Below are 13,775 nucleotides of genomic sequence, written 5' to 3' on the forward strand. Positions count from 1 at the left end.
ATGGCTGACTTGCCCAGTGGGCTGCATTTTCCTGTGCACAACTGAGTGTCTGCAGGAACTCGTGAACCTCAGCATCTCCTCCCTGAGGGTGGACACTGAGGACCCCAAGTCTGCTGAGGACTGAGGACACACAGCTCCTGGGAGCTCCTTAGGGCTCCGCTCCCCCGCCTCCCTGTGGCCCTGCGGCTGTGGCCTCACTCCTGCACTTCTGTGTGTGAGGATGTAGCCTGGGGCTGACGACAGTCACAGCACGTGTGGACTTGGCAGCGGGTTTGCCCGGGGTGGGGAGTGCTGTCAACATGTCATCAGTGGGGTTATCCCTCCTGGAGCCAGAAGTGACCAGTGTGTGTCCCCACTCTGACGGACGCCCTGTCCATGGGACCCTGGTCTTCCCCAGCCCTGAGACGTCACCCCTTCGGGTCTGGGGCATGTCAGCTCTTCCTCGTCACAGGGATCTCACCTGTGCACTGACTGAGTTAGAACCTACTGTCTATGAAAAGCCCTTCCCGGTCTGGCTTTGGTCACAGCAGTTCTGCAGGAGCATGTCTTCTGTGCCAGATCCCGTTTCCCAACGCCTGAATGAGCTCTGGGGAGAGGCCCCACCTCACTCTGCCTCAGAGCTTGTGGGGTCACTTGTGCCCGATACTGTGCAACATGGTCAAGACTCCTGAGGGTGACCCTGGAACTGTGGGCGTCTGGCATCCAGGTCACTGAGCTTCTAGGTGTGTCCTCATCCCTTGGCTCAACACCTTCGTCCATCATCAAAGCCAGTGGGGTCTTGTGGTGCATCTCCTACCAGGCTTTCCTCTCTCCTGCACTTTCGCTGATCTTGTGATCCCACTGGATCACCTGTAAAACCCAAATATGCTTCTCATCTCACGGGACTGGAAGGCTACAGACGCATCCCCAAATCCACTGCCAGTTGGTTTCTCTGGGGTTTAGTTTATGGCATCAGAATTGTGATCCAGAGAATCCCCAACAACTCCTAAGCCATGAGCAATCAGATGCTGGTACCCACTCTGACCTGTTGAGTTCAGTGCTCTCTGGATGAGTGTGGTCTCGTAGCTTTGTGTGGAGTCTTTAGGGTTTTTATCTACAGTGTTCCGTAGATAATGAGAATTTTGCCTATTGTAGTAAAGAATCCACTTGCAATGTAGGAGTGCTGGGTTGACTCCCCGGTTGTGAGATTCCCAAGAGTAGGAAATGGCAACCCACTCCAGGATTCTTGCCTAGAAAGGACAAAGAAGACTGGCATGCCACACTCCATGGGGTACACACAACACACCTGTTACACACACACACAGTCCTCTCACACCTACACACCTGTCACATAGACATACAGACACACACAATAACACACACAACACACCTGTCACACACACACACACACCTGCCACACACACATACCTGTTACACACACGCATACTTGTTACACACAGCTGTCACACACACACCCCTTCACACACACACAAACATGTGACAGACACACAGATGCCTGTCTCACACACACACCGGTTACAGACACACACCTGTCACACACAAACACACCCATGTTACACACACAAATGCACACAGCTCTTACACACACACACTCCTGTCACACACACACATACCTGTCACACAGGCATACAGACACACACTCACACACACAACACATCTTCCACACACACACATGTCACACATGCACACACCTGTCACACACACATATACTTGTCACTCACACACACCTGTGACACTCACACCTGTTACACACAGCCCTTCACACACACAGACACAGTTGTCACACACGCACACCTTCACACTCACACACACACATCACACACACACACCTTCGCACACACACAGACATCTGTGACACGCACACAGCAGTCTCTCACACACACACGTGTTATAAACACACATACTTGTTACACACATACACCTGTCACACACACCCATACTTGTTACACACATACATGTCACACACACACCCCCCTTTACACACACACCCACCTGTCACACACTCACACCCATTCACACACACACCTGTCACACACACCTGGTACACACACACACACCTGGTACACACACACCCCTCACACATACAGACACACCTGTCACACACACACATACACACACCCCTTCACACACACACCTGTCTTACACACAGACACACCTGTTACACACACACAGACCTGTTACACACACATGAATGTCACACAAACATACAGACACACACAGTCACACACACCTCTGTCACACATACACGCACCTTTACAGATACACACTCCTGTCAAACATGCACCTGTCACACACAGACATACTTGTTACACACACACTTCTGTAACACAGACACACACACCCCTTAACACAGACACACCTGTCACACAAACACACCTGTCACACACACACACCCCTTCATACACACACACCTATTACCCACACACACATGTCACATACACACACACCTGTCACACAAACACATACATTTGTCACACAGACATACAGACACACACAGTCATCCACACACCTGAACACACTCACACACACCTGCTACACACACCTGTACACACACACCTGTCACACAAACCCCTTCACATACACACACCTGTGACACACACACACCTATTTCACACTCACACATGTGTTACATACACACACAGTCACACATACACCTGTCAAACACACACACACCTACACACGCACAGACACCTAACACTACAGAAACACACACACCTGTCACACAGAGACATGCTCACTCACACACACACACACACACCTACACACAAACACAAGCAAACACATGCACACATTCACACTCACAAATATACACACATACACATACACACTCATGCACACATCACACACACAAACATGCACACACATCCACACTCACACATAGACTCAAACACATTCACACACTCATATACACTCTGACACACACTCAAACATGCACACACATCCAGACTGGCATGCTCACATACACAGTCACACACATTCACACACTCATACACAGAATCAGACATACCCTCACATACTTCTCATGGCCTCACTGTGCTGTATATTCCCAACAGGCCCATTTATTAAACGTCACCAGTCCTTGTCCTGCTAGTTATTGTTTTCAGTGAAAAGAGAAGACTCCGTCTCTGAGACTCCCGGCCCCTCCTCACATGCTCCTGGGCAGCAGCCCTGCACTGGGGTCCTGGGCACCCCCTGCCTGGGCTCACAGGGCAGTCCTAGCAGTGTTTCTGGTCTGGTATTAAGTGGCTGTGTCCTACCTTCAGAGTATTCTTCTAGAGACTGCATGTTCTTTTAATCTTCCCTAGAAATAGCCTTTGGAGAAGGAAAGGGCAAGTCACTCCAGTGTTCTTGCCTGGAGAATCCCAGGGACGGGGGAGCCTGGTGGGCTGCCATCTCTGGGATTGCACAGAGTCGGACACGACTGAAGCGACTTAGCAGCAGCAGCAGAAATAGCCTCAATAAATGCACACACTCTGTAGAGAGACCCCAAGGAAGGAGTTTGTGAGAACACCTGGACGTCGCCGCCTGGGGCTGCAGGGGCACTGATGCAGTTGACACTCACAGTGAGTCCAGAGGCTCTCGAGGACGTGGGGTCCCTTGGCCTCCTGGAGCCCCCCGTGGGCTAACATCATGTCACAGGATAGCTGCATGCAGAAGCATGGGGCTCGATGCCCACTCCACCTACCGTTCACTCCTGGGTTCAGCTGTTCTTGCAGCACCTGGACCCTGCAGGAGCCCCACAAGAAGGTCCAGATGAGCCCCCTTGTCAGAAACCAGTGCAGTCGCCCCTGACAACTCACAGCACAAACACCTGAGGGTCTACTAGTGCCCACACCTGTGAGGAGACACCTGAGACAGTGCAGGAGGATGAGGCAAAGCCTCGTCAGCTGACTCAGGTGAAGTTGCCCTGAGGGAGTGCTCACCCAGGGAATGGGGGGTTGAGCATGCTCAGTCACCTCGGTCATGTCTGACCCTTTGCGTCCCCACGCACTGTAGCCCATCAGACTCCTCTGTCCATGGGATTCTCCGGGCAGGAACACTGGAGAGGGTTGCCACAACAGCACCCTGCAGAGAAGCTAGGTCAGCCGTGTGTGTGTCCTCTGGCAGGACATCTCTTCAGCAGGATGGCCTCGGGGTGCATCCATCCTCAGACTCCATCCTGCTGCTCAACGTCCCTCCTGACCACCTGTCCGAGGACTTCAGGACCTGAGATCATTGGGGAGACAGACCCACTGCCTAGTCAGCCACGTGTCCTCCAGCAGGACCCTGTGACAAACCTGCTTCCCCCTGTTCTGAGGCTCTGAAGGAACCTTCATAAATATTCCTGAGATCGTCAGATACCCAAGAGTAGGAGAGGGATACTGGCCATGTCGATCAGGCAGGAGAGAGCGGGTCTGAAGCCAGTAGTGAGGGCTCCAAGCCTGGTCTCAAGCTGTGGGTACCAGACCTCAGCGCCCTGCCTCCTGGATGTCGTCTGGCTGTGGTGTCTGCACACTAGCTCCCCTCCTCAAAGAGGCTGCATATCGTAGCTCTGCCAGGTCCCTGGAGGTCACATGTGGGTAGGGGCTACATGCATTGTTGAGGTTGAATACCCATGACTCAGGGGATCTGGGTCTGGGCACTGAGCATCACCAGGGTTTTCAGTATTGGCCCATCCACGTAATACTCCCTCCTGGTCTGCAGTGCCCTGGTCCAGTCGCTTCACTTTGCCATAAGATATGACCCCTCCGTAGGTCTGCAGTAGACAAGAATTTCTGTTCACCTCCTAGGAGAAGCTGGGGGAAGAGCTCTTCTATGAAAGGTCTGCCTGATGAACCTTCTGGATAGGTGTTAACATTTCTCAGCGTTTGCCTTCCCCTCGTTGCTCAGGTGTCCTGAAGGGATAAATGTGAACACTCACCTTGAAGATCTGGATATTTCTGGAGTTATATCCCACAAACCATGCACTGCGGCGTCCAGGATCTCTTATCCTCACAGTGGTTATTGCTGATCCTGCAGGAATTGGTAGTAATTACCCTGAAGGTGCTCCTCCTGAAGCTTCGCTTCCATGGGCAGATCTCACCTGGACTGTGGATTGTCCACCTCTCTGGTTTTGTGCTGGGGGATTCCCCTACAATGTTAGGACTCTGTTAGGTCTAGGGAAAGTTTTGGTGTTGAGAATTTCCTTGCTTTAATAATGGAGATGACAGTTTCCACACACACTACCTCTTGATGCAGGAACCAGCAGGTACCAGCTGAGGTTGTGCTTGACCTGGGAGGCGAAGGAGAAATCAAATGTCACTGAGTCAGAGGAGCCTGGACAGACTTGACCAACATAGAGAGACAGGGATGAAGGACTCAGCAGGGCACTTATTTTAGGCTCAGATTCTGAAGCTCTTCCAAGAAGCTGGAATTCAGAAAGCACCACGGTGAGGAGATTGTTACGTCCCTGGTGACCAAGTTCTAGTCAGAAGTCAGGACAAAGCGCCTCTCTGTGAGTCCGGGTTCCTGAGGTAATTTGATAGGAGCTGTCCCCCTTCTCCCAGCCCCTTTCCATGTTCCCGTGTTACCAGGGAATGCATTAATCACATCCGTACATGAGGGGGGTGTCCCCTGGGGAGGGGCTGACATGTGGCTGTGCCATGTGGAAGGTTGTTCATTTTCTCCAGGTACATGAACTGCTAACTTCACCAAATCTGGGGCCACCCTCATCTGGGCTCCTTGTTTCATTGGCTTGTGATTTTTCTCATTGTTTGGGCTTCCGCGATTCAGTTCAAGCTTTCCTGAGAGCATGCTCCTTGGAAGAAAAGCTTTGACCAACCTAGACAGTGCATTAAAAAGGGGAGAGTTTATTTGCTGGCCAAATTCTGTCTTGTAAAGCTATGGATTTTTCAGTAGTCATGTATGGATACGAGAGTTGGACCTTAAAGAAAGCTGAGCACTGAAGTATTGATGCTTTTGAACCGTGGTGTTAGAGAAGACTGTTGAGAGTCTTTGGCATGCAAGGAGATCAAACCAGTCTATCCTAAAGGAAATCAGTCCTGAATATTCATTGGAAGGACTGATGCTGAAGCTGAAGCTCCAATACTTTGGCCACATGCTTTGAAGAACAGACTCATTGGAATAGACCCTGATGCTGGGAAAGATTGAAAATTGAGGAAAAGGGGATGACAGAGGATGAGATGGTTGGATGGCATCATTGACTGGATGGACATAAGCTTGAGCAAGTTCTGGGAGTTGGAGATGGACAGGTAAGTCTGGCATGCTACAGTCCATGGGGTTGTGAAAAGTCAGCCATTACTTAGCAGCTGAACTGTTAGCTCAGTTGGTAAAGAATCACCCTACAGTATAGGATTCGACTCCTGGGACTGGAAGATCTGCTGGAGAAAGGATAGGCTACCCACTCCAGTATACTTGAGCTTCCATTATGGCTCAGGTGGTGAAGAATCTGCCTGCAGTTTGGGATACCTGGGTTTGATCCCTGGGTTGGGCAGATGCCCTGTAGAAGGGAAATGCTACTCACTCCGGTATTCTTCCTTGGAGAATTCCATGGACTGTATATTCCGTGGGGTCACAAAGAGTTGGACACAACTGGGCAACTTTCACTTTCTCATTGTTTACTCTGTTCCCTTTGTCTTTGTGTGATTTCTGCTGAACGAGACTCACATAAGTATCGAAAGATGGCGCTAGTGATAAGGAACCCGCCTCCCAATAAGCAGATGTAAGAGACACAGGAATGGTCCCTGTGTCAGGAAGATACCCTGGAGGAGGGCATGGTAACTTGCTGCAGTCTTCTTACTTGGAAAATTTCATGGACAGAGGAGCCTCATGGGCTATAGTGCATTGGGTGGTAAAGAGTCTGACATGACTGGAGTGACCAGCATGCATATATTAGGACAAAAGTGATTTAAAATCACCATGTTCCATGAGCTAAAGGTCGTGTTTGTTCCATGAGACAGTCAGGAGGGATGGCTGAACATAAAGATGGCGCTCACAATGGCTTCTTTATTCATCAGGGAATATTCTGTATATTCCTTAGATGTATTGTACTCTCTCCTTGAAAGACTTGTCCTCATATAAACTTCTGGTGGCTCATAGCTTGACAAGAAAGCTGAGGATATCAAGTAGGAATTGTTTTTAAAGTAAAAGCTGCCCTTAGTGTGTGTCCTCGATCTGACGTAAAACCACCCAAAGGTCAGAAGTTATTACACTTACTAGAGCCTGTCAATTAGTGAAGGGAGGAATGCCCTCGGTGGAGCTCAAAGAGATGCACCACACTCAGAGCATTATTCATAGTTCTCTCCATGGAAATTCAGTGGGACCCACACCCCAGTTTGATGCAGAAGGTGAGTCTGAGGACACCACAGACATAGATGCAGGAACACAGATGACACAAACTTTTCATCTTCCTGTATCTGTGCGTGGTGTCAGCAGACTCAGCTTCTATCATAGGCTGGTGTGGATATCCCGCTGCGTCTCCATGGAGAGAACTATGGCTGATGCTGTGAGTGAGGTGTCAGTTCAGTTATCACCACCAAGGGGGGTTCTTCCCTGGCGCTGGGTTTATACACCTCTGTTGTCTGAGTCCAGCTACACTTACACTGCTGACCGCTGGCTAGCTCGTTCACTGGCCCTGCTGTGCTGAGCAGCACTGCCGAGTCACACAGAGCCTCTCCTGTGCACTTAGCGAGCTTACACCAAATGTCCAGAGAACGGGCCTAAGTGAGAAGAGGAAGCAACCCTAAGAGACTGTGCCTTTCGTGCAGTGAGAATATTGTCCCCTATCACAACCACCATTCTGCCTCAGAGACTGAAGAGGTACCTAAGAGTCATGAATGCAGAGAAGTTCCCCAGAAAAACTGCTACGAGGAGAAGAAGCCTCCTGACAGGAGACCAGCTGTCAATCACCATCTGCACCTGCTCCTGCAACACACAATTGAGTGTCCCCAGCACCGGCTGGTGGTCATGGAGCCCCCGGAGGGTGGCTGGTGTCTGGGCTCACACTGCCTTCCCCTCACTGTGTCTCTTGCACAGCAACACAGAGCTGTGTCCTCAGTGGTCACAGAGCTCAGCTGCAGGGAGGACTGGTTCTTGGATGCCTCTGCAGATGGAGGTGTGGCTCTTGATGGAGGGGCTGTGGTAAGTGTCACCATTATAATATGTGCTTCCCATCCACTCTAGCCCCTTCCCTGGGGCCTGGTGGATCCAGCTTCCACCATAACCACCTGATGGAGTAATCAGAGACAGCACGTGTGAGGGAGACGATCTGCGAGGGCTTCACCAGTTCTGCGCCCGACTCCTGCATCTTCACCTGGAACAGGACACCCGGGGACAAGAAGATTCAAACCCAGTCAGTCACCTGCTGTCACAATTACCCCCACAGATGTGTGCCTGACGCCTGACCTTCCCCTTGGGGAACAGCCACCAGTCAGAGGAGAAGACCCCAAAGCCTCATCTTCTACACAACAGCTCTGCCTTCACTGAGACCTCCATCCTCTGTGAGCAGAGAGTGGTGAGCTCCAGCAGCCCAGGGGTGGATTCTACCCTGGAGCTTGAGGAGGAATTTTCATTGAGGAGCTCTGTGAGTCCAGAGAGGCTGTGGTCACACTCACCCTGGTCATCTCAGGATCCCCATAGGTGCCTTCTGAATTTACATGTTTGGCAAGCAAGGGTGGGAAAGCAGTGTGTCTATCAGATGACTTGGAACCAGATCCCAGGGCAGGTCTGCCTTTCTGAGGCCAGAGTCTCTGCCCTGACGGCCCCCACTTCCTGCCCCTTGCCCATCTCAGCTCAGCACTTCATCATCTCTGTCCTTGGGTCTTTCCTCAGGGCTGAGCCCAGCACAGCTCCTCCTTCCTTTTCCTGTGCCAGTGATGGTCACTGTGATGGGAGCGAGGACAGATGTTTGTGGGCTCCAGGTTGACCCCAGGGACAAATTTACCTGAGGGCCTCTGTATTTCCCCTTATGAATGATCCCGACATAAGCTCAGAATGGAGTGTGGACTTCAGAGACATTGAGGCGAGATGGTATCACCCGGATTGCCCTCACCTGGGATGTTTGTGTGTTGAGTGACTCAGTGAACTGGCCAAAGTTCATTGTCTAATAAGGACACAAGGTAACAGGGTTTTTGTTAAGACGCTTATAAAAGCTAGCATGTTGGTGAATTTGCAGAACAGAATCGGTGAATGATGAGAATCATTGCATATGTAGCACTGGGGACCCCTGACACTGGAGCTTTGATGCTGCTTGCTGCAGATTCTAATGGCACGGTCTGAAAGAAAGAAGGAGGTTGTGTCTCTTCCTTCCTCATGTACAAAAACAAAACAAAGATTAAAATGTTTAAATATCTTGTGTCCTTTCAGGATAGTTAACAGGTTTGAAATAAACGAGTCAAATGTTTTACTCAGTTCCTTTGCAAGAAGAAGAAGGAGAACAAATTTTAGCTTTTGAGTTTTATGTGTGTTTGTGTGTGTGTTTGCATAAAGGTATCCTTGCTTCAAGGAAAAATTAAAAAATATATATATACACACACAGTTGTCTGAGAGTGACATAAACCACAACAATGAAATACCAGGACACAGAAGAGGGTCTGCGGTGCGGCTCCTGGGCAGGAGGAAGAAAGAGAAGCTCTGAGGAGAATCCCCCCCAGGCCCCCACCGCCCAACGCCTCTTCTGCACCTGCTCCAGGGCTCAGCTCTGTACTGAGTCCTGAGCGCCCCCTGGTGGTCACGGGCCCCTATGCAGGGAGGTTTTTGTCTGGGCTCACACTGACTTCCCCTCACTGTGTCTCTTCCACAGTAGTACACGGCCGTGTCCTCAGGTGTCACGCTGCTCAGTGACAGAGAGACTTGGCTCTTGGAGTTGTCCTTGGTGATGCTGAGCCGGGATTTCAAGGCTGGGTTGTAGCCTGTGCTTCCGCCACTGCTTATATCACCGACCCACTCCAGCGCCTTTCCTGGAGCCTGGCGGACCCAGTGTATACCATATCTGGTTAATGATAATCCAGAGGTCGTGCAGGTGAGGGAGAGGGTCTGTGAGGGCTTCATCAGGCTGGGGCCCGACTCCCGCAGCTGCACCTGTGACAGGACCCCTGTGGAGAGAGAGAAGCACGGTGACCCGTGGGCTCAGATGCAGCTTCCCCACGTGCCCATGTGTGACCCAGAGACACTCACCTCTGGGGGCTGAGAGCACAAAGAGGAGGGTCCACAGTGGGTTCATCTTCGAGCAGATGAGAGTCACCACTCCGGCAAGTCTCTTCAAGTCGGAGGAGGAGCCTGAATTTAAGTGAGCTGGTGCTCTGTTTCTACCCTGTGACCTGAGTGGATATTTGCATATGGGAGGGACCTCCTATAAAAAGCAGAAAGCAGTGAATAGAGGTCCTGTCTATGGGACTCCCCCTGTGAGGGGGGTGCTGACTGTGTCCTCAGAGAACTCAGCCCCTCCTGGGGTCCCCTTCCCCACACCAGGAACAGTTGAGGAAGGAAATGATGAAGGAGGTCTGGTCAGGAAACAGATACTTTCAGGGAACATGGCAGATTTGTGGAAGAGACTTTAATCCCACGAACGTGTTTACCTTTACTCATCAGATGCCCACCACACATTCAAGTACCAGTCATTTGATAGACAGAATCTCTTATTTTTTTTTCTTTTCTGATTACCTGATATTTACTTACTCCATATACAAAGAGAAAAATACACATGTACTAATCACATTGAATTCAAATGCAGTTGAGTAAAATTTAATGTTTATCTGATCCCAAAACATTTATATTTCCCTTTGCTTTCTTGACTGTTTTTTCATCTTGAACGGCTTAAATAGCCTCAAGAATCACTCTAGAGGTGGTTTGTTCAGAGTAGTTAAACCCAGTATTAATTTTGTGGACAAAGTAGACATTTGTGCTGAGATGCTCGTCCTCCCAGCACGGCTGAGTTGCCCAGTGGGCTGCATTTTCCTGTGCACAACTGACTGTCTGCAGGAACTCGTGAACCTCAGCATCTCCTCCCTGAGGGTGGACACTGAGGACCCCAAGTCTGCTGAGGACTGAGGACACACAGCTCCTGGGAGCTCCTTAGGGCTGTGCTCCCCCGCCTTGCTGTGGCCCTGCGGCTGTGTCCTCATTCCTGCACTTCTGTGTGTGAGGATGTAGCCTGGGGCTGACAACAGTCACAGCACGTGTGGACTTGGCAGCGGGTTTGCCCGGGGTGGGGAGTGCTGTCAACATGTCATCAGTGGGGTTATCCCTCCTGGAGCCAGAAGTGACCAGTGTGTGTCCCCACTCTGACGGACGCCCTGTCCATGGGACCCTGGTCTTCTCCTGCCCTGAGACATCACCCCTTCGGGTCTGGTGCAGGTCAGCTATTCCTCAGCACAGAGATCTCACCTGTACACTGACTGAGTTAGAACGTGCTGTCTATGCAAAGCCCTTCCCGGTCTGGCTTTAGCCACAGCAGTTCTGCAGGAGCATGTCTTCTGTGCCAGATCCCGTTTCCCAACACCTGAATGTGCTCTGGGGAGAGGCCCCACCTCACTCTGCCTCAGACCTTGTGGGGTCACTTGTGCCCGATTCTATGCAACATGGCCAAGACTCCTGAGGGTGACCCTGGAACTGTGGGCGTCTGGCATCCAGGTCACTGAGCTTCTAGGTGTGTCCTCATCCCTTGGCTCAACACCTTCGTCCATCATCAAAGCCAGTGGAGTCCTGTGGTGCATCTCCTAGCAGGCTTTCCTCTCTCCTGCACTTTCACTGATTTTGTGATCCCACTGGACCACCTGTAAAACCCAAATATGCTTCTCATCTCATGGGACTGGAAGGCCGCAGACCACATACATCCCCAATTCCACTACCAGTTGGTTTCTATGGGGTTTCATTTATGGCATCAGAATTGGGATCCAGAGAATCCCCAACAACTCCTAAGCCATGAGCAATTTGATGCTGGTACCCACTCTGACCTGTTGAGTTCAGTGCTCTGAATGAGTGTGGTCTCGTAGCTTTGTGTGGAGTCTTTAGGTTTTCTATCTACAGTGTTCTGTGGATAATGAGAATTTTGCCTCTTGTAGTAAAGAATCCACTTGCAATGTAGGAGTGCTGGGTTGACTCCCCGTGTGTGAGATTCCCAGGAATAGGAAAGGCAACCCACTCCAGGATTCTTGCCTAGAAAGGACAGAGAAGACTGGCACGCCACAGTCCATGGGGTACACACACACACACACACACACCTGTTACACACACACTCCTGTCACACAAACACACCAGTCACACACACATACAGACAGACACAATCACACACCCAAAACACCTGTCACCCACACACATACCTGTCACACACACACATACTTGTTACACACAGCTGTCACACACACACACCCCTTTACACACACACACACACACAAACATGTCACAGACACACAGACACCTGTCTCACACACACACGTTACAGACACACACCTGTCACACACAAACACACCGCTGTTATACACACAAACACACACAGCTGTTACACACACACACTCCTGTCATACACACACATACATACAGGCATACAGACACACACACTCACACACACAACACACCTTACACACACACACACGTGTCACACATGCACACACCTGTCACACACCCATATACTTGTCACACACACCCCTTTCACACTCACACCTGTCACACACACCTCTTCACACACACAGACACAGCTGTCACACATACACATCTGTCACACACACTCACCCCTTCATACACAGACACACCTGTCACACACACTCACCCCTTCAGAAACAAAACTGGCACACACACACACCTGTCACACACACACACCCCTTCATACACAGACACACCTGTCACACACACACACCCCTTCATACAAAGACACACCTGTCACACACACACACACCCCTTCACACACACACACACACACACTGTCACACCCACACACCTGGTACACACACACACACCTGGTACACACACACACCTGGTGCACACACACCCCTCACATATACAGACACACCTGTCACACACACACCTGTCACAGACACACATACACACACCCCTTAACACACACACCTGTCTTACACACAGACACATCTGTTACACACACACAGACCTGTTACACACACACGAATGTCACACAAACATACAGACAAACAGTCACACACACATCTGTCACACATACACGTACCTTTACAGACACACACTCCTGTCAAACATGCACCTGTCACACACAGACATACTTGGTAGACCACACTTCTGTCACACACACACACACCCCTTTACACACACATCTGTTACCCACACACACATGTCACACACACACCTGTCACACACACACACCTGCTACACACACCTGTCACACACACCTTCAAACACACACACCTGTGACACACACACACCTGTCTCACACTCACACACATGTTACATATGCACACAGTCACACACACACCTGTCAAACACACACATGCCTACACATGCACAGACACCTATCACCACGGAAACACACACACCTGTCACACAGAGACATGCTAACTCTCTCACACACACACACACCTACACACAACACAAGCAAACACATGCACACATTCACACTCACAAATATACACACATACACACTCATGCACACATCACACACACAAACATGCACACACATCCACACTCGCACATAGACTCAAACACATTCACACACTCATATACACACTGACACACACACAAACATGCACACACATCCAGACTGGCATGCTCACATACACACTCACACACATTCACACACTCATACACAGAATCAGACATTTCCTCACATAATTCTC

At 50.4% G+C, this 13,775-nt stretch overlaps 1 protein-coding gene across 1 annotated transcript; it reads right to left on the bottom strand.

Moving 5' to 3' along the window:
* Nucleotides 1-7,425: 7,425 nt before the first annotated feature.
* Nucleotides 7,426-10,244, bottom strand: LOC112582609. Its single transcript, XM_045163843.1, has 7 exons — nucleotides 10,153-10,244; nucleotides 9,552-10,070; nucleotides 8,592-8,623; nucleotides 8,230-8,290; nucleotides 7,998-8,080; nucleotides 7,580-7,697; nucleotides 7,426-7,481 (listed from the first exon to the last, which is right to left on the bottom strand). Exons 1-7 carry the CDS (start codon nucleotides 10,196-10,198, stop codon nucleotides 7,426-7,428), a joined length of 915 nt encoding a protein of 304 aa, XP_045019778.1. The 5' UTR covers nucleotides 10,199-10,244.
* Nucleotides 10,245-13,775: the final 3,531 nt, after the last annotated feature.

Source organism: Bubalus bubalis, chromosome 20 (genome assembly GCF_019923935.1).
Source record: "Bubalus bubalis isolate 160015118507 breed Murrah chromosome 20, NDDB_SH_1, whole genome shotgun sequence".
Classification (NCBI taxonomy): domain Eukaryota; kingdom Metazoa; phylum Chordata; class Mammalia; order Artiodactyla; family Bovidae; genus Bubalus; species Bubalus bubalis.

Coding starts and splice junctions, on each gene's coding strand:
- LOC112582609 (XM_045163843.1), bottom strand. CDS start 10,198: ATGAACCCACTGTGGACCCTCCTCTTTGTGCTCTCAGCCCCCAGAG. Junction 10,071..10,152: donor TGTGCTCTCAGCCCCCAGAG/GTGAGTGTCTCT, acceptor CTCTCTCCACAG/GGGTCCTGTCACAGGTGCAG. Junction 8,624..9,551: donor AGACCCTCTTCTGTGTCCTG/GTATTTCATTGT, acceptor ATGTAAATTCAG/AAGGCACCTATGGGGATCCT.